Here is a 27,292-nt window from a genome sequence, read left to right on the forward strand (position 1 = left end):
CAGTGAAAATCACGGTATGACCAAACAAATACAACAATTACGTTCAAAATGTGATGTGATTTTCACTGTAACAGTTATGTATAAAAAAGTTCCCTGTCTAATCGTGTTCAAACTTCCTGATAAAGTCCACGGTTATCAGACCAAATCGATGGGAGAATAAAACTCGAGTCAACAAGACTTCTTTGCTAAGAGTGCCGGTCACTAGTTTGTTTATAAAAAACAACCTTTTGACTTAATACTGCCAATATTAGATGGTAGAAAACGCGTTCATGAAACCAAAGAAATAAAACGCGCGCGTTAGTTTTAAATCCTGGAGTAGTGTATATATCAGCTTTCAACAGAAAACTAGGTTTCGCAATTACATGCTACGTGCCCCAATGCCTTTATGGATCAGCAACCTAAAGGAGCTTGTCGTGGTTTAAAAACGTTTTTTTTTTGGTACTTTGAAACACATGTCTAGTACATTTGACGACCTCGGCTGTTAGGTATTTCATATAATTACTTTTTCAACTTTTCGTTTCTCTTCCAGTTCAAAATCTAGTGAATTACTGCATAATAAATTGAGAGAACACGGCTTTGCTCCTTTAAATTGCATGGATTCAGTTGTGCAGAAAAATTATAATCCAACCTACACAAAGTGTTTCTAACTTTTGAGTTTGTGGATGAAATCCCAAAGTGCGATTATTCAAATGAAAGCTACTGAACAGTACTTTCCTGTGGTGCTGTTTATTATGCTGTACAAGTTGGCAATAACTTTTCAGTCTGTGGATGAAATCCTAAAGTGTGACCATTTAAATGAAAGCTACTGAGCAGTACTCTCCTGTGGTGCTGTTTATTATGCTGTACAAGTTGGCAATAACTTTTCAGTCTGTGGATGAAATCCTAAAGTGTGACCATTTAAATGAAAGCTACTGAGCAGTACTTTCCTGTGGTGCTGTTTATTATGCTGTACAAGTTGGCAATAACTTTTCAGTCTGTGGATGAAATCCTAAAGTGTAACCATTTAAACGAAAGCTACTGAGCAGTACTTTCCTGTGGTACTGTTTATTATGCTGTACAAGGTGGTTCTAACGTTTGAGTCTGTGTCCAGATTTAATCTAGAGTGTGGCCATTCAAATGAAAGTTACTGAGCAGTACTTTTCTGTGCTACTGTACAAGGTGTTTCTAACTTTTCAGTCTATGGATTTAATCGTAAAGTGTGTCACCATTCAAATGAAAGCTACTGAGCAGTACTTTTCTGTGCTACTGTACAAGGTGTTTCTAGCTTTTGAGTCTATGGATTTAATCGTAAAGTGTGTCACCATTCAAATGAAAGTTACTGAGCAGTACGTTCCTGTGCTACTGTACAAGGTGGTTCTAACTTTTGAGTCTATGGATTTAATCGTTAAGTGTGACCATTCGAATGAAAGTTACTGAGCAGTACTTTCCTGTGGTGCTGTTTATTATGCTGCACAAGATGGCAATAGCCTCTCAGTCTGTGCATGAAATCCTTAAGTGTGACCATTCAAATGAAAGCTACAGAGCAGTAGTTTTCTGTGGTGCTGTTTATTATGCTGTACCAGGTGGTTCTATCTTTTGAGTCTGTGGATGAAATCCTAAAGTGTGACAATTCAAATGAAAGCTACTGAGCAGTACTTTCCTGAGCTGCTGTTTATTATGCTGTACCAGGTAGTTCTATCTTTTGAGTCTGTGGATAAAATCCTAAAGTGTGACAATTCAAATGAAAGCTACTGAGCAGTACTTTCCTGTGGTGCTGTTTATTATGCTGTACCAAGTGGTTCTAGCTTTTGAGTCTGTGGATGTAATCGTAAAGTGTGACTGGTCATTCGAATGAAAGCTACTGAGCAGTACTTTCCTGTGGTGCTGTTTATTATGCTGTACAAGGTGGTTCTAACTTTTGAGTCTGCGGATGAAATCCTTAAGTGTGACCATTCATATGAAAGCTACTAATCCTACTTTCCAGCTGTTGTGGTGCTGCTTATTGAAACATTCAAGGTGGTTTGAGATTTGAATCGCGTCAAATCCTAAAGTGTAAATTAAAAAAGTGTGGGAAATTTTTTATGTAGCACCAAAAATACAGTGTATGTTAAGATTTTGATTTCTCAGGTACAGTGAATGTTATCTTAGAAAGTGAAACCAAAACTTGCATTTGTATTTTTCAATCTTAACTAATATATTGTAACCGAGTTTAGACATTTGCTACAATTAAATGCAGTGAAAAAATTGATGCATCAAAGGCCTTGGGGCAGGCAGCGTTTAAACAACTTTAAATCTACAATAAGGCTATAGAATGGTTTTCAATTATGACTGTCAATATTTTTCAATGCTAAAAAAATTCAGTTATCATACTTGTTTTTTCCAATCTGATGAAGTACAATTCACTTCATAATAATACAAAGCATTTCCCAAATTTTCAAACCATTCTTCTTCGGGGGACAATAAATCTGAAATTCAAAATCACTGCTTCATATTTTGGTTCCCAAGGGATCTTAACAGCAGCACATATGCCCTTGGGAACTCCATTTATTTGTTGACAGAGTTCTTGTCAATGTTTGAGTGTAAAGATTCCAGAAAAATTCTGCACTTGTAATTAGTTTCATTCCTTAGAAGAATTTCACCGTAGTGAGGGTGGATGTCGTGCATGGTTTTTTTGGCAAGTTATCCGATTGCTGACTCTTTACTCGTGGCACGCGCGGGACAACTTTCACACAGCTGGTGCTTAATAGTGTGGAGCTGCGGTGGTCCCTTTGCTGCAGAGCCTCCTGGGGCCAATCCGTCCAAGACTGTATGTAGGTCGTGGAACAGGGGCCATTCCACAAATGGCAGCTCATACAAAGTTATTTCCGGTAGTCCTATAGCTGCCAAACCCCTATTTTTACTGGTCCCTATATCCTGTAGCCGCTATTATTCTCAGCGGAGGATTTATTGTTTCTATTCTATTACCTATTGTTTCGTTCTCCAATCACAGACCTCATCTGGAATGGTACAGGGTTGCTCGTTATTTTTGAGGTTTTGTCAAGAGTTCAGATTGATTCACTTTATATTTATTATTTTACATTTGCTACTTTGGTTTTGGTTTTGGTTTTGGTTTTAAGACAGTCAAAAGAAAACCATTCTATTTCCTTATGGACAAATAAAATCTTAACCTGAATCCAATGATTATTAGCTGCAGTCTTCAATGATTAATCCCAGTTGACTCTCAAGATATTATAGGAATTCCACACTGCACTGTCCTCTTGCATGATCATTCCTACAGGTATGATCCCCTTCTGAGCAGCTAGGTAAACCTAAAACTTTAAAAGAAAAAGTTGATAAGAGTGTATTTTTACTTAGAGATTATGTTCATGAAATCAGTGAGCTTCCATCAGGGGCACCCAATGGGAGTTTTCTCTCAGATCCTTTGAAACGCTATTTTAGGCTATCTGGAGTGCCTTAATAAAGCTCTGTAGATTTATTTAAAGCTGCGCTATAATATTTTTATCTGTTCGGTCATTCTAGGAGAACTTGAGTCTTTTCGAAATTACTAGGGCAATTTTGTCCATTTCCCCAAAAACTTAGGTCTTATTTCCTTTTCGAAAATCTTAGCCGGCTGACCTTTTTCGGTACCCGAAACGACATTTTTATCAATCCGAAAACACCAGGCCTAAAATTTCCCATATAACGAAAGTTCGAGGCGAAAATTATTGTAAGAAAATTGTAGGGGATTAAGGGCCTTCCGAACAGATAATTTACCGAAACGATCTGTTGGATTCCCCTGTTCCATTCATAGATTAGTGAAACCCAAGCGCCTCTAGATCTTTTACATCCACCCACCCTGTCAATAAAACCACGAAGTTGCGACTTCTTTGTGACTGCGTACTGTGCGATCATATGTTCGATACCTTCGATTGTGTTCGATTGAGATAACGTTCGATTTTACTGCCCGAGATGATGGAAGCATTTCAAATTAATAAGCTGATCTCCCCCTTTTCTGTTCTTCAGTGAAGGAAAATTGCAGAGAAAGCAATTATACCCCAGGCGTTCCTAACAGAGAGAAGACTGGGCAGTCTTTTTTTCGCCTGCAAGGGTTTATAATCAGCGGTATTCGAGTTCACAAGTGTATATGGTGTATATGTACAAAAGGAAAGCTCCACCCCCGCAAGGCGTTATCTTATGGCCGAAGTAATAGTTGTCTATTTTCATTTGTTGGTTAAAAGTTTCTCCACCTTGAGCTCGCCACAGTTGCAGTTTAATCACATGTAATTGGGAACATAATTTCGCGTGCTTCAAAAAACATGCTCAGTGAACGTTGTTGAACGGTATAGAGCCTTTCTCGTGCTACATTCATGATCATCAAAAAGGTAAAAGTGACCTATTTATTTCTTTTTTCCTCGTTTAACATGTTGCCGATATGTTTTTTAGTCAAAATACACTGCATGAATTATGAAAGGTATGGTGGAATAAGCTTAGTAACGGTCTATAATCATTTTGTACACTGACGTGTATTACGGCGCCGATGCTGACAAAGACTGCGGAACAGACATTACGCTGGTGTTACAACCTTTTTTGTTTGTTTGTTTGTTTGTTTGTTTGTTTTTTATGGCATAGCCTAATGTGTACTGATCCTTGTTTTGGCGGCTTTATATACATCATGGCAGGTCCTTGTATTTTCCATATACTGATATAGCGTAGGACTTTGTATGCTGACTGGGTACGACTAGAGTTAAGCCGGACCGCGTACACATTTTATGCAGTGATAAAGCCTTGTTCTACTCTGTTTAACAACAGTCAAAAGGTTGAACGACCTATTATGTGAAAGAATGGATGAATCTTAAGTTTATTTGCCCTAAAAGTAACCTAATGCTAAATTATGAATGTTGTTCCGCTTAGCACTAATGCCGAACACAAACTATAGAACAGAGAATTAACTCTGAAGTGTATGCTTAAGTCCTAAGTGAACCCAGTATAAAATTCTTACTAAACGTTAGCCTTAGTATGGAAATGGGAGACCGAACGCGCAAAAATCTTTCAGACCTCCACCGGAATCGAACCAGTACGATTTCTGGATTTGATCGTCTGTTGTTCTACCGAGTGAGCTTCGAGGCCAGACAGTAGAATCGATAGAGCAACGGACGATCAAATCTAGAGGTCGTGGGTTCGATTCTGGCCGAGGTCAAAGATTTTTTCTTTGCCTCGTGCGATCTCCCATTTCCTCAGGGCACCCAACGGAATATTTCGGTAAAATATCTGTTCGGATGGAAAGTTCCCTAAAAATTTCGAAAGTTTTCGCCTAGCAATCCCCTAGACTTTTCGAGGTTTTTCGAAAAACCATCAAGTTTCCCTAGAATTTTTAGAAATGATGTGCTCACGTTTTATAACTCACATAATTTCCGGATGGTGTTTTTGTCCTCTAAAACTTTTGTCCGTCGTAACTATTTTAAAAGCTGCTAAAATTTTCGGTGAGAAAATGAGGTATTATCAGGAATTTACATTATTTAGGTCTGACAGAGCGTATAATTTTATCCCTTAACGTTTTTGGATTAACATGTTATACGCCTATAATATTCGGATGAGCATTTATATTCACTAAGATTTTCGCTTAATTTTCCTAGTCAGAGGTATAGCGAAAACGTCCCTTAAAATTTTCTAATGAAACTATTGCCACTACGTGTCCTCGAACATTCGGCAAGACCCATCAGGATAGCTTAGACTTTCGGATGAGACAAAAAAGTCCCCTCAAACTTTCGACACGACCAAAGTTCCCCAAGATATCCGAACAATTGCATAAATTGGAAAATTCACTGCGATGATCACTTCTCACTTTCATCTATATCCGCAGTTCATATATGAATTATTTCATATACTTTACATCATATCCGAACAGTTAAAATTTTTTTAGGGCAGCTCCGAATTAACCAAACAGGCTTCTACAACATACAGAAATCCATTTTGGGCACTTCTGACGTATTTAGGAAGATTTGGTCGTTGGGTGCCCCTGTTTCCTTACCAGGGCTACCCTCAGTGGGAAATTTATGAGTTCACTTAACACTTTAACATACACTTCAGCGTTAATTCTCTGATACATCATTAATACTTAATAATATTTTCGATGAACTAATATTGCAGAGCCATGTTATATTCAGCTTACACAAAAGCAACATCATTCCAGCTCAGTGTTTTGTATCCAAGAAACACCCGGAAAAGAATCTATTAATGACCTCAGTTTTTTTTCTATATTCAGCTTACACAAAAGCAACATCATTCCAGCTCAGTGTTTTGTATCCAAGAAACACCCGGAAAAGAATCTATTAATGACCTCAGTTTTTTTTCTAAACAATACAATAACTGTAACCCTTAAATCGAAATATCTTTAGTATAGAATTGCGATCTATAGAATAAAATAATGAAATATTCTGACAAATAATTTGTCCAGCCCAAAACGACTTAGAAAGTGTCAGGGAAAAGAAAGGAACGTAGTTTTCAAAAACAAAAAAACTCGTTATTGTGAGTATTTTTTTTCACTAAGAGTGTATACTATCCACGGCTCGAAGCTAACTGTACAAAAAATTGAATTGCTTGTTTATAGAAACTCCAACAGCTGAACTACAACGGATCTGAGACATAAAATAACAATATTGGCTTCCAAATTTTGTAACTTCTTCCGGTAATTCGGAATCTCCGAGATATTGTCAAGCTACTTAGCCAAGAGTACAAACCCTTTTTACACTATTTTTAAATGCGTTTTCTTAACATCAAGAATAGCTAGAAAAACTCAATATACAGTTTTAATAGTTAATCAAGGATTTCGCCTCTTGTTCTGCTAATTTTGCCTTACAATTTCAAATTAGTAAAATCCAAACAGCTGTACACAATAAACAAAAGTAGCGGTTGTTAACAATGTGAAAAAATATTGGAAGCAATTGTGCTAACAGTGGCCGGATAACTTCAATCGAAATTCAAGCCCTGGTTGTGGTCGTACACGAGTTCCAAACGCTACTGTGAAGAAGACTTGTCCAAGTTCTCGACTGAAGTTATAGAAATCCAAACGTAAGTTATTTTAAACGTTAAGAGAGCAGTGAAAATGTCGGATGGCGTTGTTAATTGAGTCGGCCCCATAATTATGGTTGTTGAAGTGTCCGAGGAAGAATAGTTGGAAGGGAGCTGGCCAACCCACTTATTTGCACAGTGAAAATGGTTAAGTCAAAAGTTTGGTAGCATTTGGTTAATACCATCGTCGTTATTTCAGTGTGCATATGCCACACATCGACATTTATATCCTAGCAGTATGTAGGATGTTTGTCCCATGAACCTAGTTTAATAACCTTAGCTCTCACAAGTCTCCTGTAGCTCAGTGGTAGAGCATCTGAACTAGTCATCGGAAGGTCTTATTTTCACTCTTGTTGGTAGAACCCTAATTTTCTTTTCCCGAGTGTGCTTGTGTGCGCTCACTGAATAATACAAGGCTTAGCATTTAGTTTGATACTAGTTTTCGAGCAAGTAGTTTCTCTAAATGATGGATTGCGTACAATGGAAATTAACGTATAAGCTTTGACGAAGTCTTCGAGTCGTTGAAAAATATAGCATGAACACTTATTAGTCGAGTATTGTGCAAGTTTTTTTTTCTGAATTCTTTTCAAGTAGAACAGTGATGTGCTTCGATACGAACAATGTTATAAATAAGGTGTTCAGCGATTTGTCTATACTCAGCTGAATCTGAAAGCCATGAATTGAAATTTCTTTTAGAAGTGTGACCACGAACTATGTCATAACAATCATTCTGAAAATTTGTTTGAAGAGGAAGGCGATACAACCCCACGAAACATTTTGAGAAGTGCCCATAGGTTTTCTAACTCTGTCCAACCATTTTACCATAGTCCTACCAGCATGTATTGTTATTGCTAGGCAGGACAGCCGAACAAGATAATAAGTTGTCACCTTGATCGCAAAACGACATTTTGCCGTCCTCTTTCTCCAGGCGTACTGTTTGGTAAGCTCAATTATACATTTTCTCTGCCTCGGATTTTTAAAAATCGGGCCGATTTCTTTTTCCGCCCACTCATTTTCAATGTCAAAATGGGCCAAATAGGCCCATTAATTAGTACGTGTAAATTTGCCTTAAAGAGGACCAAAAACAATTGTCAAGATAGTCGAGCGGTTTTTAAGTGAATGTGATAAAGCAAAACCCAAAAGTAACCATTCTAGCCAATCACAAGACGCAAAAAACGCCATTAACCAATCAGAGCTCGAAGTAAACACATGTCGCCGGTGCTAAGCGCGGGAAAACGCGGCTCGAGAAAATCACAAGTGGTTTTGGCTTGTTTTCTCATTGGTCGAGAAAGTGGTGCGATTTTGATCTAACCAATGACGGGACATATAAAAGTAATTCAAAAACAAGACAAACGCGAATTACTTTTGTCACTCAATTGAAAACCGCTTTATACACATCCATATAAATGTGCATACACTGACCTGCGATTTAACGATCTCCTTTGCCACGATCTGCTGCTGTCCACATAAATCCCAAGACTTGACTTCATGACATCATGTGATCACTCACTGCCTAAATATGGAAAACAGAAAAGTCTGATTAGATATGATTGGAAAATGCATTTCCTTATATATTTGGTCAGTACAGTAGCCCAGAGCTTAACAACTTCGAAATAAGTTAAGCTTCTATGATGTCGTATATTAGGGGTTGGAAAATCTAGAACGGCACACCCGGTTGGGGAACCCGGAATTTTTGAGGGGACCGCTGCTCCAACTCCCATCCTATCAGTGGAGCTGGAATAAATTATTTTTCGTAACTCTTTTCGGATGGAAACTATTTTTACATCAAATATTTGACATTGATTTACTTGGCGGTAATATTTTAATATTACTTAAAAGTACGTAAATTATGATCATCCGGGTGAGTATAGTTCTGAGAAGGACTGGTGACTTTGACTGACGTTTCGACAACCTGAGCGGAAGTCATCTTCAGAGTCAAGTGAATTGTGGAACGTCAGTAGGAGGTATATACGTCTCTGGTTGTTAACCTGATTGGTCAACGAAGTCCAGATGTTATTGGTCGTTTGTCAGTAAGCCGTGATGTTATTGGCTGTGAAGACTGTAAAAAGTGATTGGTGCGTTTCGATCCGTCTTTTGTTGGTCAAAAAGTCCGTGGGTCTATTGTTAGTAAAATGTCTATTGCTTGTCTGTTTCGTTGTTGTTGTCAATAAGTCGTTTGTATGTTTCAAGCACTTTTCGTGGTCGATGAAATTAATGCCAAACCTCTCCCCTCCTCTTTGCTATATACATCTATCTCCATACAAACTCCCATTCATTGTATTAGCATGCCTTATTACTATTGTTAAATCGAACACGGTTTAGGGCTTGTGTCGAATCACAACTTAGAAATCCTACCTCTTTTAACGAACTTTTTGCGAAGTTGAAAACCGGAGATGAGCGCAGATAGACTGGTGGTTCCCTTGCAGAAGGCATGATCATCTGTATACCAGTAAAGATCCAAAGCAAAGTATAAATTAGACAAATTTATCCAAAATTTCAATCGCAAAAAATGAGAAAAACTGACGGTATTGAAAGGAAAATACTGATAAATAGCTTTTATTTGAATGGTCACACTTTAGAATTTTATCCACAGACTCAAAAGCTAGAACCACCTTGTTCAGCATAATTAACAGCACCATAGGAAAGTACTGTTCAGTAGCTTTCATTTGAATGGTCACACTTTAGTATTTTATCCACAGACTCGTAAGTTAAAATCACCTTGTACAACATTATCAGTAAACAGCATCACAGGAAAGTACTGCTCAGTAGCTTTCATTTGAATGGTCGCACTTTAGGATTTCATCCACAGACTCAAAAGTTAGAACCACCTTGTACAGCATAATAAACAGCACCACAGGAAAGTACTGCTCTTATTCATCTGCTGTAATGCTCAATAACTTGTACTGGAGTCACATTTAAAGATTTCATATAAATATATAATGACCACCTTATGCAGCATTAGTTATGAGCAACACTACATTTACAAAAAGTATTTTTCGTTAGCTTTGAATTCACTTGAATGTTCACAAACAATAAAAATCTTTAATACTTATAAGGTACAGATTAAAATTAGAAGGGCTTTAAGAAAAAACAATAAAGTACTGCTCAGTAGCTATCATTTGTGTAGTCACCATTTAAAATTTCTGAACCTGAGTCTCGATTAGTCAGTCAGGACCAAATTAAATGTCTCAAGAAGAATAGGGTTACCTTAGTACAAGTTACTTCGACAACTGAAATTACAAATAAAAAGTGCGCAGTTACCTTGTCAGACGAATTTAGCTTTTCAAGTGAAAGAAATGCTAACGTCTTTCCATGTCGTACACGTGTTTGGAAAGCGCTTCAAGGCAAGTACTCGTCGGCTCTGTTCTCGTAGAAAGTCGTACAAAACGTTTAGACGATACTCAAGGATACCAACGTTGAATTTAACGATACTTTGAGCGAGGTTATTTACTCGGAGACGAGTAAAATTCGTACCATTTACTGCACCAAAATCAAGTTCCTCGCGCGTTGTGGCAGTTGATAAGAAATGTTGAATAATTGAATATTAATGTAAAAAGTTTATCAGCAATTCAAATGAATTTTGAACTCCCTCAAGCATATCACGAGGTTTTTTTTACCCACCAACAATTACCAACGTTAACTGTTTGGTGATATTAAGTGCAAAACTGAATTCCAAGAACTAAAAATAAAATTTAAGACAAAATCCAGACGTATAAAGCACTAAACGCAACTTTAAGTGTATAATTCCTTTGATTGTCAAAGGAGATATACCGGTATCAGTTTTATATATTTTCAAATGTACACTTCGCTTTAGCTGGATAAGAAAGGCATTAAAATACGACTGGTGGTCAGTGTAATTGAGTGCCAAACGAAGTAGAGCCGGAAACCGATGAGCCAAGGGAACTGACATCGTGGCACCGGGGAGTGGGAGTGGGGGGTGGGAGTTGGGGGGGGGGGGTAGCTTATACGGAGAGGCTCCACCCCAAGGTCCAACCCTAAGCCTTTTATATGCCATTTTTGACAGGAAAGGTAAACCCACTTTCATATACCTTCCATAGGAAATGGTACTACTTTCACATACCTACAATAGAAAAACACTATCTTTTTTTCGTTGAGTCTCTTCGAGATATTTTGTTTTTTTTTAGCAATATTCGGACCACGACATTTGCTAAACGTGAAGGCCATCATCTAGCGTCTAACCATACGGACTAGCACTTGTGACGTACGGAACTCGTTGAATAGTGGGGAAGGGGGGGGGGGGGGGTAAATCTTCTAACTCAGCCTTTGCAAGTCATAGCCTCTATATTCTTTTAAAAGAGGTTCGAGTAGAACAAATGTAGTATATGACTCGAAGGTGTGTAGACACGACTACGATAGGATAGGATAGGATAACTTTATTTATACACGGTATTTCCATCAGCTACTTAATTATCACTATCAACTAACTATCTATCTATCTATCTAAACAATAAATGCTGCTTTTCTTGGAGGCCGTGTTTAAAATCTTACCTAAAATTTAGTCTTAAATCATTCAAGGAAGTTGCTTGGCGTAATTCTATTGGTAAACTGTTCCATGTCTGAGCTCCACTGGGCCGGTCGTTAAGTATATTTTTTCATTACTAATCGTACAGTAATCCCATTTGCTTGAATTAGAAAAGCCTGACAAATATTAGTCTTTGATCCCACAAAAGTTGCACTCGAAATCCCGACCTCGTATCTTTTATTTCAGATTACACATTCTTTGTCACTTCCGTTAAAAGCCGAGTTTATGTTTAGGAGTACTCTTTGTTCTTTATACTTTGTTTAGCGTGTTTTTCTTTTTATGTATATCGAATCAATACATTTTTTAAACGCGAACTCCGATTCCAAAGTCAATATCTTCAGTAGTGGAGATTAGCTGATAAGTTTTTCGAGAGAGCTATTTGTCAACCTCAGCTGTTTGCCACAAAACAGAACTCGGTCAAACTCGAGACCTTTGTTGTAAGCCCTCAGTGAAATAGCCCACTTGTTAATTTGATTAGTTTTGCAATGATCGACTTTCTGTAATGAAATTACTAAGAGTGCCTTCCATTTGCCAGACCAGTCTGTAAATTGGATGCGTCATTTTTGAAGGGATGGTGCTGCAAAATCTGGAAAAATAATCACTCCGAAAATGGTACGTGCCATTTTCAGTTGAAGAAATTCGAAGGACTACTGAGGATAAAACTTTTCCTTCAAATTGGTACCGTCATTCTGTATACGAACTGAGTAATCTGGCCGGCCAGTTCTGACAAATAGAAAGCGCCCTTAGATAACTGATAGCCTTAAAAATAAGCTAGTCTAAGAGTGAAGCTCCCATAGAACAGCTTATTGTGACCCAGAAACTCATGATCATTCAAGCCGTCTCGCGTAGAATCAGACTACCTATTACCCATTCTGGGATTATAGTGTGGATGCACTATCAACAGTAAATTACTAGCGTTGTGGCTTCAGGGTATATCAAACAAATCGTGCCAAATGAGTTGAGACACAAAAGCGGTGTCCGTGCAGTGCAGTACACAGCAAGAACATTTAAAGCAACCGCCCCACATGTACATCATGCATGAGATGCGAATATGCATCGTGCTTTGATCGTACGAAGGGAGCTCAGCCGTAATAAGCTATTCAAAATGGCCGCCGATTAAAAGGAAGAGGTGGGTCATTGTACGCAAGATTAATGGGTTAAAAACACACAAGAAAATTTATAGCATTTCAAAACATTCACCTCTCCTTTTCATTTTGTTTCTATCACCGGAAATAAAACAAGGAAAAGTGATTAACAATAGATGAAATGAACTTAAACTGTAGTTGAAACAAGATAGTGAACGTGACTGCGGGTTGCGAGAGCGAATGAGAGTTTGCAGTCAACACAAACGCAAGAGTTTTGCGGCCAAACACAGGCAAGGGTTTCGAGTTTCGTCTGGCCTATTAAGGGTCTTGAGATCGTGAGGAGCTGGTAAAAGAATCTAAAAGAGGAAGCAATATTCCTAGAGACAAAAGGAAGGTGGAGCGTCTGAGAAAAAAAAGAAGGCTTCCATTTTGTTCTCACAAAATGTTTTTCTCGCTTCCTATATCTTGTACTCTATCTCCACAATCTAAATGAACTAAATCTCGTCGATTCTCGTAGACATTTTCAGAACAAATCCAAACTCTTTTACAGCGCGCAAAAGACAATGAAAGTGGATAAAAGTTGTCACATTAAAAGTGCACGAGACTACAGAGATACAGGCCAAACGACTCTCGTCGAGAGTATGAACTTTTGTTACTTCTCAATCGTCAACCCTCTGTCTAGTTTGAATCATGTTGAACATGATTAAGGTTTGGTTTGAGCCATGCAGGTGCTACAAAAATCTATAATTCTAGCAACAGTCCCATGATTAATTTTAAACCCTTCAAACAAGAATTTTCCTTTCAAGCATTTTTTTTTAGTTTTCAATTGAGCTCTCTTTATTTGTACCTTACAAAACGCAATCTTCTCTCACCGCCAAAACAAAGGAAGAGCTATTACAAGTGTCTCAGCTTGAATCCTATCTTTTGTCTACAGTTTGCGTTTTTTGCTTATAAAATAATTTTATACAAACATAGCATGATACGTTGAATTCCTGGGGAAATATTGATTAACATCAAACCACAATAAGTCAGTCGCGTAGATCTACCGTGGCAATGTTAGCTTTAAAGGAGGGATAACTCATTTCCAAGGACAGAGATCTGATTTCTAACAAAATACTCCCCCCCCCCCCCCACCCCCTTTTCACAAAAACGTATCAGCTGTATAACTGAAAGATCCGTCAAGTTGAATCGACGGATAGACTCTGTTTCCAAGAGTAGCCGTGAGACTTCAACTGTTTGAGGATTCTGAGGGTCTATTGTTCACTATATAGGCTAATATTTTAAGCTGCAAAATGATCCTCTGAAACGAAATCAAACTGTCATGTTTTTGATGGGGGAATTAACTTGAAAAAATCGATCATTTTCAAAGCGTTGAAAAATAACTACTTTTTTTCTACTTTAATTTTTCAGAAGAGATAGCAGTTTTTATTCATTGTTAAATTTATTCAGTTTTCCTCTTCTACCGGGAGTGTCAAAATAAACTTCCTAACGGCAAACAGGAATTCACTTCCGAATGTAGCATTGATCGTATCTCTGAAAAAAATGGCGTAATGCACCCTCGTTAAGCTCAATGAATTATTGTTTTCGTTATTGCGGCGTTCAAAAATTAATTTCCACCGAGAAAATCAAAGCTGTTTTACTATTAAGAGAATAAGCTTAAATTCGAACGTGATTAAAAAAGATGCGAGAAGAAATGACTGTGAGATTTCCCGACATTAACGTGATAATTGCAAAACGCGTTTGAGAAAACCGTTACACGTTGAAAGTAATTTCATAAATCTTTCAACTCACCGCAAGGGTGTAATTTCATATACAACTCTCGTATAGGCAGGTAATTTCTTTAACTAAATTCATATCCTGCCGACTTTTTTCCTTTAGAGCGAATTTTGCATTCATTTTATGCGTTCTGCATCTTTCATTATATGAACAGGATTTTACGCCGGACAAAACCTGTCAGCTGAATGCAACATAAAGTTCATTTCATACTGTGCGCACTTTTTCTTATATCACGTATTTCAGAATTGATTATCATTGGTGAAACTATCGGATTACTAAAGTTTAACCATACTTGTAATCTTAAAGTATTAAGCAAGGCGTATAATGAACTTTGTAACAACTTACAATCGAACCGCAGTTATCATCGATAAAATTGTTACGATATAAAGCAACATTGTTGGAATGATAAGATTTTTAATGTTAAAATTTGTTGATTAACTATTTCTTGTAGTTAATAAAAACAGTTTTCTGTTTTAACGTGCGCCTACTAACTACCATAAATAAAACAATAAACTACTTCAAGAAGATAAATGCAATATACTTTTCGTGTATCGATTCTAAGCATTAAAATTATTTTATCGCCGGAATTGCTGATAAAAAGATTCACTTAACGAAAAAATAGCAGTTATTTTTGCGACAGCTTAGAAGGCATACGAAACAAAATTTATCATTTTGATGAATTGTGCTCTCATCTTTGTCTTAGCTAATTGAATTTTGAGTGACAAAAGCGAAATGAACCGGTGATTTTGTTTCAAAGTTAATGAATTCTAAAGCTTTTATTCCATGGCAGATGAAATGTACTCAAAACAAGGAACTTGAACCACAACGAACCAATATCTTAGAGGTTGTTTATAGAGTTTCATGATTTTAGAGAATTGAGTTGCAACTTTCTTAACGAATTTGAGATCAGTTGTGCTTCTTAGCAAAACAGCGTGGAAATTATGAGTATTCTTAACAGATTTAAAAAAATTTTCCCAAACGTACATTAACAATTCAGGTACTTTACTATAAGAATAAAAGCAATATTATTTAGCGTCTCAGTTACCAATGAATAGTCGGTTTCTTTAGCCCCTAAAGGGCAAAAAAAGAAAATAAAACAATTTAAGTTGAGAGTCTTCAAAAATATTCTGACACATAACATTGCCTACTCTTTTTAACGAATGCTTTTGACCTTGAACTAAAAATGCTTCGATTTCCCTGACATTAAGAAAGTAGGTCGTATGTTTAATGTAATATTACGACTTAGAGCGAAATTTAACGGATATTGAAATTCAAAACAAACAAAAAAGGAGAATTTCATCCAAACGAGCGGAAAACCAAACAAACTAACGCGCATTTGCTATTTTAAACTACCAGTTTGAATCTGAGCTAATAAATTAAGGAAAAAATCGCTAAAAAAGCCTGACACTTCGCAAAAGTTGTGCCCTAAACGGAATTCTAAAGAAAACCAAGAATAATTTTCGCGGCTGCTAATCGAAACGCCTTTGTTAAGGTACTGTTATCAAAATAACTTTCCAGTTAATGTAGATTCCATGAAGAGTTGTATAAATATAATATTGAGAGCATTGTAAATGTTCAAAACTACCAAGAACCAACTTCTTTTATAATATTCTACACTGGTTAAAGCTCGCTTTTTAAGAGCTTAAAAACCAGTGGAACTTATGAACATTTTCCCTGCAAGTTTTTTTTCCGCGCGCCATCCCGAGAGACGTAATTAACTGTGCCAATGAATCGTGTAGATATTTACTTTGACAAATTCTCTTCAAAGCAGATGTCTCATTCAAACTTCCTATAATTTCCCTACGGGAGTGGATACACATCAAAACTAAAATAAGGAAGCGTTTTAAAGAATCTCATTTAGCGGCGTGAGCCTCTTAAATTCTCGGGGGCTGATTTCCGGCGCAAGAGGTATAAAGCCCTTTAAACCAAGTCAGATATCATAGTTATTCACCCGCAGGTCTGACACGCTGCCAGCTTTTTCGTTGAACTGAAAAAGTTTAAATCGTAAGTATAATTTTGAGATGATACATATTTAGGTAGTGTTCTAAGCATTTTTAACTTTCTTGGTATCAATCACCCAAGATTTTGAAGTCCAAAATGTTGTGATTTGATCATGTTGAACACTGCAAGTTTGCTGTAAACGTATCGTTGATCTGAGAAAGTTGAAATCGTGAGTATAAATTTTGCGATGATACATATTTAGGAAGCCGTTCTAAGCATTTTTAACTTTCTTGAATCGATCACCCGATCACCCAAGTTTCTGAACTCTAAAATGTTATGATTTGGTCATACCGAACGTTACAAGTTTGCTTTAAAACTTATCGTGAACCTAACCAGTTGAAACTTATTCTATCTTGCTCTGTATTAAAAGAATTTCCGTATCGAGGGAAACGAGGATTATTCGTGTATTACAACACAGTTCGAAGTCACTGATTTCAGCTGTCATTGAACGGCTTTCGGAAATTATTTCCAAAGAAGTAAATCTTAAGATTTGCTTTCTTTTATGTTTACAATTTTGAGTTGTAATAAGAAATGAAAGCTTTCTTCATTTATTTCAACCGCTGGGGATATTTCTGAAACGAAGTTTAACTTCAGGGTACTTACTAAATAACACCATCTAGTTGACACAGAAGGGCATAGTCAATCTTTTGACTTAATTTGTCTCAAGTGTAGTGGATCCGCTTTATTTTCTTCGACTTAGTTTTTACACTGCAGACAATCAATTTCGTTAACTGAAATTCTTGGACGAGCTAAAGACCGTTTCATATTGGTTTGTTACCCCAAAGATTTGGCGTTGAAAAAAAGAGAAATTTTCGTTAACGCCCAGACTCTGCTTGTTAGTATTAATGCTACCAGCTGCTCAAAGGAACTTCTTTCGTACGAAAAGAGATTAACGTATCTTAAAAAAGTAACAGATAATAACTTGTCAAAATTGTCAAAATCGTCTTGAGGGCAGTACACGAATTTCACTGTATTTCGCCTATCGATATGAAAGTGAAACAAAGACGAGTCCTTTTGCCCACATATGGAATTTTTGTTGTTCGTGTCAAAGAGAATCGAGTATGAAGTTTTCCCCTTTCTTGAAAATACGATGTCGGCTCACTAGGATTGACATTTGTGTTGACAATCAATCAAATCAGCTAAGAGCAAATTGACATACACCCACGTAGATTAGAAAGAAAAGGTTTTAGTAGCTTTTAAAAAAGTCACAAAAGCACATTGAAATCTCTGAGTATAAATTAAATCAATTTTTGCCATCAGTCTGGGTTGGCTCATTCATTCGTTTGTTTGAAACAATTCCTTTCTTTTAATTTACTTCAGTAAAGCTTTTGTTCAGTTAAATGAAAAAAAATCTCACAGTATAACATTCGAAAGAAATGCATAACAAGAATGTTAACCGCATACTAAGAGACAAATTGAGCGATTCTAATTTAGTAAAAGGCATCCCTTGCAGTGAATGGGAGCTTACTCTGCTTTTAAATAGAAAAGATAAGCTATGATGGTGATGGATATGAGGGTTAGTTTTTAAAGAAGCTGTTATGCTGCGTCGGTGTGGAGTAGAAACGAATGTTTGGTTTATCAACAGAGTTGATAACTAAAGGTAAATTGAGAATGATGATTATTCTAGAAAGTGACGCAGGCATACTCGGAAAAAAAGAAATCCGAGTGCTCCTATCAGGAGTCGAACCTAAGACCTTCCGATTACTAGTTCGGATGCTCTGCCACTGAGCTACAGGAGACTCGTGGGAGCTAAGACACATGAAAATTGGCCACCATAAATAGATTTGAGTGCTGACGTTTCGAGCGTTAGCCCTTTGTCAGAGCGAATCGCTCTAACGATGTTGATGGTCTGGACGAACGGGCAGCAGACATGTCCGTTTTACATTAACACTTATCCTTTTGATTGCCAGGTCATCATGAACCAACTTAAAATCCTTCTCCTCATTGGCTGCTTAACTTCTTTTCTCTTCACTGAACTGGCCAATGCTCACTTCCGCCTCGGCCGGGGAATGGAGCGAGCCGGAGCAGTGCCCTTAGATGAGATGAGGTCCGCCCCGCTTGGTGCTAGGTTCCAGGACGCGCGGGCTGAAGCGAAACGAGAAATGCTGTTTAAACGCCTGGAAAATATCTTGGATAGATATGAATCGAGAGTGAGGCGCAGCGAGGCAGATAATTAACCAAAGGTATGATCGTTGAAGAAAATTTCCCGGTTCCATGCTATGTTCAGCTTAGAATATCAGTGTTACCTTATTTTCGAAGACTCACAAAATTGTCTACAAAACGAATCAAGCAATGAAGAATACAACGCGAATCAGCTAGGAATACTAGAAGATCGAGCGAGGGACGAAGAGAGTTATTCGAGTCGACGTTTATAGACGAGAGTAGACGAAAGCAAAAGCGAGTTGACGAAAGTTGACAAGTGTTGACGAGAGATCACGAAAGTTGACGAGAGTTGGCGAGAATCAGCCAGTATCCTCGAGACCAAATTAACAAAAAATGCCGCGGGTTGGCGATAACAGACGATAGTTGACGATAATTTGCAGGACTCTTCGACGACTGACGAACGTTGATTAAGATAAACTGGCGAAAGTTGACGAGTCAGAGCACAATTACAATCCATCTTTCATATGGGCTCGAGTGGCCTCCTATGTATCGAATCTGAACTTGCTGCAAATCGTTTGAAATTCAACGCTTGTACGAGATTGACTGAGAGCATTCTATCAGCTAACTATCTTTTTTTTCTTCCTTTACAGAACCGCAGGCGGTTAAGAAGGATTTTCAATAAAAGCACCTGACCTTCCAAGACAATTATAATGGAACACTCAAGGATTTCAGTATTCTTCGAGTGTCTGTAATATACAAAATCGAAACAACAATATATTAAATTATCATGAAAACCATATAGCGTAACGTTTCAATTAGGCCTGTAATTTGTAGATTTAGAGTCAGGTCTATGTAAGTTGACTTCATTTGGACTTCATTGCTTTTATTTGAGCAACATTCTAACATCATTGCTGTAGCTAAATAAGGCCTTCTTTCCTTGTAATTTAGATCGCTTTGACAATCTTCAGTCTGATGTACATTAAATGCATTAAACTGATATGCAAAGATTATGAACTGATTTCTTGAGTTTGTTTCGTTCTTGTTAACAATTATTCCCCTGACGAGCGCACCTTGGATACGAGATGATAGATAGCGTCGAGTTGACTATTATCATCTTGTATCAAACAAGCGCGAGTGGAATAATTTGTTTTATTAGAAATAAAAGCGAAATATCGCTAAATCTTGCTGATTTAGTGATATTTTCTTTTCTTTTTGAAGCGTACACTTACCATATTTCTCCTGCATGTTATAATTAACAATTATTCCACGAGCGCACGTTGGATATGGGATGATAGATAGCCAACGAGGTGCGTAGCGCCGAGTTGGCTATAACCATCTCATATCCAACAAGCGCAAGTGGAATAATTGTTTTATTAAAAACAATCAAGAAATATTGCTAGATCTTACTGATTTCGCTGTGCAAGAATAACCAGCAGACAATTTAATGGTCGCCATTTCTCCGGCATGGTATAATGGCTCATATACCATGGCCGCTAAGCCAATCAAATCCCTCGAATTGCATTATACAATGATTCAGTTTTTAATAATGGCTCATATACCATGGCTACTAAACCAATCAAAATTCCAGAATTGCATTATACAATGATCCATTTTTTAATAACAGCAAATAGCTTGGAATTTTTAACTATTTGATTGAGTTGAAAAACCAGTTAAGAAATGAATTCGCCCATGATAACATGATGACTATCTCCAGATTTGCCACCTGACTTAGGCAAAAAAGTTAATATTCGTAGACATCTGCCTTAAGGTGGCTCACAACAGTTTCCAGTACTTTTCATCGCATGACTTATACTTTCACTGATCAATACTGCCACTCGTTACGGCTTGATATCACAATAGTGGTATCAAACAAATGCCTAATCATTAGCAAACAAGAAAATTTAAGGTGGCTCTACAATTTTTGTGACAACTTTGCAAAGAGTTGTATCCTAACATTTTGATTACAGTCCCATAATAAAATATGCGGTTCACCAAGCTCATTTTTGAGTAATAACCCCATAATATTGCTATGGAAACTTATTATGTCATGAAAACGACCATCAGTTGTTCACCAGTTATTTGGCGTTTGTTTCATTACGTTATTGTTGTATTTAACAATTATTCACCGAAGTGGAGGTGAATAATGGTGAATATCCACTACTCTCACCAACATTGAGGAAAACGAAAGCGAAACGGGAAGCCATCTTGTTTTTCTTCGGCTGCTGGGAACGCGCGAAAAGCACTATTCACTTGCGTGGTATATACTAACAGCTGATAAAGAGTGGTAGCATTGTTCCCTCAAAGTATAAGCGCCAGAAAGTGCTACAAACCGGTGCCAGCCACCTTAAACCCGAGCTTACATAATATTTATTTCCAGACGCCATCCTTTATTTCTCGGAATAATTTCCTGTACCATTGGTATAAAACTCTAGAAGCCAGATATGACAGTCCTTTAAAAAAAGAGTTCTCCGAACTATCCCGTGATGCTCAGAACCTATAACAATAGGAACACCGTCCTTAAACTGAAGGGACACTGTCACGGCGATTTTGCTATATTTTCGTCAAAATGGCTCAAATATTTGACAAAGAACCTTTTTTCTAACATGAAATTGCTGTTAGAGCACGGAGAAGGAAATATCGAGGGATTTATCCGGGGAAGAACAAACTATATGCAGTTTTTGACGACTTCTCTACAATACACAGGAGGAACTTGACAAAACTTGCCAATTTTTTCAAGTTGCAATCCATTTCCATCCTAGCCATCTCCAGCAAAAGATAATTAATACTAGTTTCTGTGCATTATTAGGGTTATTGTTAACAAAACTGAACCATTATTTTGACGATTCCATCGATTCAAATATGTTTTTGGCTATTCAAAGTAAGACAAAAAATTGGTGACACTGCCCCTTTAACTCAAATCCCTTCTCAAATTCACAGCCCTTCCCCTTTGCGCTTGGCTGTCGGCTAGAGCCTTGGGCTTGACTGCGGAAGACTCGGATAGAGAATGAAGTCAAATCGAGATGTCTTTCTGTGTTCAAATTGTTATCTTAGTTTACTTGGTGACTGGAGGTAAACAGTACTTAGGCCATTTGGCCAAATTTCTAAATCTGCTAATTAAGAAATTAAATTTGATAATTATAACGAAGCGATTGCAATAAAATATACGTCATAACCGTTAATGAAGTAGTTAATCAGTTTCGTTTAGAAACAACCGAAGCTTACACGCGCGCGCACAAGCTGATTGCAAATCCGATTTTTTTTCCAAAATGGGTGAAATTAAAGCAGCTTACAAGAAGTTCCCCGCCGATGAAGACTTTCCTGATCTCACGCCGCATAACAACTACATGGCCAAAGCACTCACGAAGGAGGTTTATGCAAAGTTGAGAGACAAGGTCACAAAGAACGGATTTACTTTGGATGATGTGATTCAAACTGGTGTGGACAATCCAGGTACATTGAAAATTTGGTAAATTTTGTCGCACTGATTTTGGAAACTATGCTTCAAAAATCGCAATGACGTTGCAAACTAACTGGGCTTACTTGAGGCGATCTGCACCGTTTGCAACGTCCTACATGGTTGGTCGAGAGGACAAAAGAACGAAGAACAGAACAATGTTTCCGAACCCTAAAAAACAATGCAGCTGCAGGTTATCAGGGTCCAGTGAAAATAGAGCTTTTGAAAGGTGCAGGTCTGCTGACTTAGTTACATCCAGCATCGGAAAGTACACACGATTTGCTAAAAAAAAGTGCGTGCTCGCGCGTGCGCGTTTTAAGTGCCCATCTGGTGACGTCTAAATTAGATAATTACTCACAATTGCGGAATAGCAATTATGAAAGGTGATACTGGACTGGGTGAAGTGTAATTCGATCTATAAATACACGATTTATTAAAAAAATCTGATTTAATAAATCGCAAGTATGATTTCAAACCGAATCGGACAACAATGGGCGAAAACGAAACTTGCTTGCATGGTAACTGGATCCGCTACCCACAATGTTCCTTAGTTTTCAGCAAAGTTAAGAAAAAGAGAGATAGAGGCGATTATTTAAAACTGGATCATTCTATATTGCAATACCAGAATTTTGATTGGCTTAGTGGCCATGGTATATGAGGCATTATACCATGCCCGAGAAAGAGCGGCCATTAAATTGTCTCCTAGTCGTCCATGCAAAATGAAAATCAGCTGCAACTAGCAACATTAGCTGGTTGTTTTAAGTAAAACAATTATTCCACACGAGCGTCTTGGATATGAGATGATTATAGTCAACTCGGCCCTATTCGCCTCGTTAATTGGGTATCTATCATCTCATATCAACACATACTCGTGGGATACTTGTTAAATAAACTTGCCGGTTATTTTTCAAGGCCACCCCTTCATCATGACTGTCGGATGCGTAGCAGGCGATGAGGAATCCTACGATGTCTTCGCCGATTTGCTCGACCCAGTCATCGAGATGCGCCATGGAGGATACAAAAAAACAGACAAGCATAAGACCGACCTCGATTTCACGAAAATAAAAGGCGGCAAACTTGACGAGAAGTACGTGCTGTCGTCACGTGTTCGCACCGGGCGCTCCATCCGGGGATTCTGCTTACCGCCACACTGCTCACGTGCTGAGAGGAGAGGAGTCGAAAAAGCGACAGTGGACACACTGAATAAACTGGATGGCGAGTTTAAGGGAAAGTAAGGGTATTTTACTGAATATGTAGGTAGAGAAAAAAGCTTAAGAACTTTTGTAATAAGATCGGTGATTCTGGCCTTTTCTCTGTCGTCACTTTGTTCATTAGAGAAAAGCTTAACTGTCTGTTTATTCTTCCTCAAGGTGTGTAAACGTATACTGGCGAGCGTATGCACAAGAAAAGGAAATATTGTTTCGGTTCTTCTCGTAAAATTTTGTTTTATAGTTGCGTCTCAAGTAAAAAAATATTTCCTTCATTTCTTGTGATGGCGCTTATGTCGGCGTAAGTAAGCGTTATTTAAACACGTGACTTTGATGAGTAACCAATAGGATAGTTACAGAAATGTACCTGCATTGGCGTTGTGACGTCTTCCACCAAGGAAATGTTTCATTGCTGTCTTGTTCTTACTCGTGTGCTTGCGTTGTTGCTTCACCCAAGATGAAAATCATTCACGCTGGATATGGGCAACCACTGCAACTTTATCCCATGCATTGATGCGCGCAATGTGGTACCGTGTGACCCGACACTACGCATGCGTATTTCGCTCGTAAAGCAACCTGTGGTGAACGTGAAAATCAGCGACTTAAGACCATCGAGGCTTCAGTTTTAAACTTGTTCTTGCTGTTTTGTCTTCAAGGTATTATCCACTCAACAAAATGACGGACGCGGAGCAGGAACAGCTTATCGCAGATCACTTCCTGTTTGATAAACCCGTCTCACCACTTCTCACTTGTGCGGGTATGGCACGTGACTGGCCCGATGCCCGCGGGATCTGGCACAATGAGAATAAGAATTTCCTTGTGTGGATCAACGAAGAAGATCACACACGAGTGATCTCCATGGAGAAAGGCGGAGACATGGCTGCTGTGTTTAAACGCTTCTGTACTGGGCTTAACAAGGTGAGATGAACGTGGCGTTTTGCACTCCAGTTCCTAAGGAGTTTTATCGTACCCTTTCAAAAATTAACTTGAATATCTGAAGAAAGAGAAAAATTGGGACACTATTTCCTCTACAAGCTAAGGAAACAAAAGTTTTGAAAAGTCACTTTTTATTCGGTTTGTAACTAAAATAGGTAGAGCAGCTGAGACAATGATTAATATGCGCAAATAAACCCAGTTCGTTATTCAATACCGAATCAGGGAGCCCTAACCCAATACGCATAGCCGAGTCACAGGAAACCAGATAAGGCCAACATCAGTCTGCTAACTGAAGCACAGGTGTACCAGCTAAGACCTACAGTGGTAATATGCTTCCTAAAGCAGAGGTTGATAACCTAAGACATACATGATCTTCTGTTTTGTAACGAATAAAACATATTCTTTAAGTCTTTTGGCTCCTCAAGACTATCCGTCGTTTTGTCCTCAAGAAGCCCATTACTCGGGTTTTCCTAACGGAGTATAAAATGGGGGAGGGGAAGGTAGGGGTAAGGTAGTCCCTTCTCCTGAATTCTGCATCTATACGCGGCTTTTTCTTCACAAGTCTTACAAACAGTTCATCTGAATTTTGCTTCAATCGTTCTTATTTGCAAAGAAGTGCTTTTTCTGCCGTTAGGCTTTCTGATTACTAGTTCCAATGCTCTTCCATTGAGCTATAGGAGGCTCGTTGGAGCGAAACGTTTTTCTGTAAAAATCTTAATTTCAAATTCTCACCAGGTCGAGCAACTGATCAAAGAAGCTGGGCACGCCTTCATGTGGAATGAACATCTTGGATACGTGCTCACGTGTCCCTCAAACCTCGGCACCGGGCTCCGCGGAGGCGTGCACCTAAAAATCCCGCTTCTGAGCAAGGACGAGACAAGGCTAGACGCAATCCTGAAGAAGTTTCGTCTCCAAAAGCGTGGAACTGGCGGTGTGGACACCGCTTCCGTAGGGGGCGTGTACGACATCTCGAACGCTGATAGGCTGGGTTTTTCGGAAGTAGAGCAAGTCCAAGGAGTAATTGATGGCGTTCAGTTGTTGATTGAAATGGAGAAGAAGCTTGAGAAAGGAGAATCCATTGATGACTTGATTCCCAAGTAAACCGGCGGGGACTAAAAACTCTTCAATCGTTTGACTGTTATGCACAAGATACTTAACAAGAGAGTTCAATTCTGGAGAATATGTCCAAATAACCCAGAATTCTGTTTGATTATTTACACTTAAACTGGTTTAAAACGCATTAAAACTGACAACTTCAACCTTTCAATGATTGTTGTTTCTTATGGTTCTTCACATTAGATCTTTCATTCAATCTTGAAGCTCCCGTTCGCGTTAAGTTTTGAATAGTTTTTGACGATTCTAAACGTCTTCCCAGCCAATCGAAAATAACAAAGTTTAAAGTCAAAGCAATTCATGCCCAGGGAGGGGGGTGGGGTACTCCGTATAATAAGCTATTCGGGGAGGCACCACCCGAAAGGAGTACCTTTTTCACGAGCCAAAGTATAGAAAAGGGCGGAGAAAACTATTATTTAGACATTTAAAAGGGCCTTTCAAAAAATATCTCGACTAAAAAATCTAACAAAAAAAGATAGAGTGTTTCAACTGTAGGCATTAGAAAGTGGTACCATTTCCTATAGAAGGTATATGAAAGGGTTACTCTTTCTGTCAAAAATGGTATATAAAAGGGTAACGGTTTGGACCTCGGGTGGCAGTATAAAACTTTCTAGAGTACCCCTCCCCCCGACTTATGGACTTTGAGAAGAAGGGAACGCCATTTTTAAGTACCTTTGAATAAATTGTCTCGCAGCGACCCTACGAAACAATTTATAAAGAAAAAACGTTCTTCGTCAAAACATTCGGTTCAGCTGACAGGAATCTTTACAAAGGACGCAATTTTTGTCCTCATAACACCTTTATCAGTGAAGACTGGTGAAGCTGCACAGGCTACCCAAGGATTCACAAGGACAACGAAATAAGAGAGCTGGTGGAATTTTGTCCTCTCTCTCCTTCCCAGGTCCTTTTCAACTTAAAGGACCAGAACGCTCTGGGAACGAGACGCTAAGGATTAACTGCCAATGACCTCCATAGCTCAATACCTTTTGAAGCCACTTGCAGTGTTGTAAATCAAATATCTCAATGAACTGCGAGACAAATTTTGACTCAGATCTCTTCGAAGTGCTCCCGGTAATGCATAGCGCACCGAGATCAATTTGTTTTAGTCACCCAAGAATTCATCGAGCAAATAAATGACTGAGATGAAGTGAATTGCATCACTTACTTAATCATTGATAAGTTTAAGACATACTGCACTTACCAAATGTGTCTTAATCCAGTCTAGAAACTAAAGTCCTCTTCTTGTCTTTCTCTTTGCTAATTGTCACCGAAGCACGTTCGTTCGCCTCCTGGTTCTCAGTCAATCTCGTCACTAGAGCCCTTAATCATTTTGGTCAGCACCAAGTATTTGTCAAGTTCGCACAATGAACCGCGCGCCAAGAACCTACGCGTTGTTATACGAATTTAATCCGTGTCATTTCAGTAGGCTGTTCTGAGTTCCAAGACGAAAGACAGTGACGGAACGATTCTCTCTTATTTGTAAAATTTTCCTCGCTATAATGCGAAAAGAAACTTTACTTCTACTTATAAACAAACCAGAAATTTAGCGAGGCAATACCTTCAAAACTTATCACCATAAATATCTCCTAAGTGATATATATATTTTTTTTTTTTGACGAAAGAACCTTACCGCCTGCGAGAGCAGACGCTTTTCCTGCTTTTGTTTCACGCAGGTGATACAAAAGCAGGAATGGCGTCTGTTCTTTTGGAAACTTATTTCTCAATTCAGATTTAAAACCCGGAGCATCTGCAGACTTAATCATACTCGCAGATGATAACTGACAGCGCGTATAAAAGTACTTTTTGGTTAACAGTTATCAAAATTATCATTAATGATTATTAATTATTAGAAGTTAACCAATGGCACTCTTCTTCCACCCCTTTGTGTAAGGTGTCTAATAATACAATGGTATTTTTGTGAGGTTTATGATTACGGGAAAACCAGATCCTAAACAAGGGACGTTGGTATCCCAAAAGAAAAATATTTTAATAAACTTTAATAGATATTTTTTCAGATTGACCCTTCATTCATCTGTGGAAAAATGCG

At 38.2% G+C, this 27,292-nt stretch overlaps 1 protein-coding gene and 2 long non-coding RNA genes across 4 annotated transcripts; 2 read left to right on the top strand and 1 right to left on the bottom strand.

The window, feature by feature from the left end:
* Positions 1–3,074: 3,074 nt before the first annotated feature.
* On the bottom strand, positions 3,075–9,474 carry LOC146481793 (uncharacterized). The gene is made up of 3 exons (XR_014864239.1): positions 9,382–9,474; positions 8,449–8,539; positions 3,075–3,287 (listed from the first exon to the last, which is right to left on the bottom strand). It is a non-coding gene; the product is annotated as an uncharacterized LOC146481793 (long non-coding RNA).
* Positions 9,475–16,279: 6,805 nt separating this feature from the next.
* LOC146481794 (uncharacterized) lies at positions 16,280–19,542 on the top strand. Of its 2 annotated transcripts, none has more exons than XR_014864220.1 (3): positions 16,280–16,438; positions 18,342–18,614; positions 19,185–19,542. It is a non-coding gene; the product is annotated as an uncharacterized LOC146481794 (long non-coding RNA). The 2 variants fall into 2 exon arrangements; XR_014864219.1 differs by having other exon boundaries at positions 16,280–16,434.
* Positions 19,543–21,715: 2,173 nt separating this feature from the next.
* LOC146481795 (creatine kinase M-type-like) lies at positions 21,716–25,399 on the top strand. Its single transcript, XM_085107776.1, has 4 exons — positions 21,716–21,984; positions 22,901–23,219; positions 23,853–24,114; positions 24,868–25,399. Exons 1-4 carry the CDS (start codon positions 21,801–21,803, stop codon positions 25,231–25,233), a joined length of 1,131 nt encoding a protein of 376 aa, XP_084963902.1. The 5' UTR covers positions 21,716–21,800; the 3' UTR covers positions 25,234–25,399.
* The last annotated feature ends 1,893 nt before the right edge of the window (positions 25,400–27,292 follow it).

The sequence above is a fragment of the Pavona decussata genome, unplaced genomic scaffold (genome assembly GCF_977016875.1).
Source record: "Pavona decussata unplaced genomic scaffold, jaPavDecu1.1 SCAFFOLD_48, whole genome shotgun sequence".
In the NCBI taxonomy this organism is placed as follows: Eukaryota; Metazoa; Cnidaria; class Anthozoa; order Scleractinia; family Agariciidae; genus Pavona; species Pavona decussata.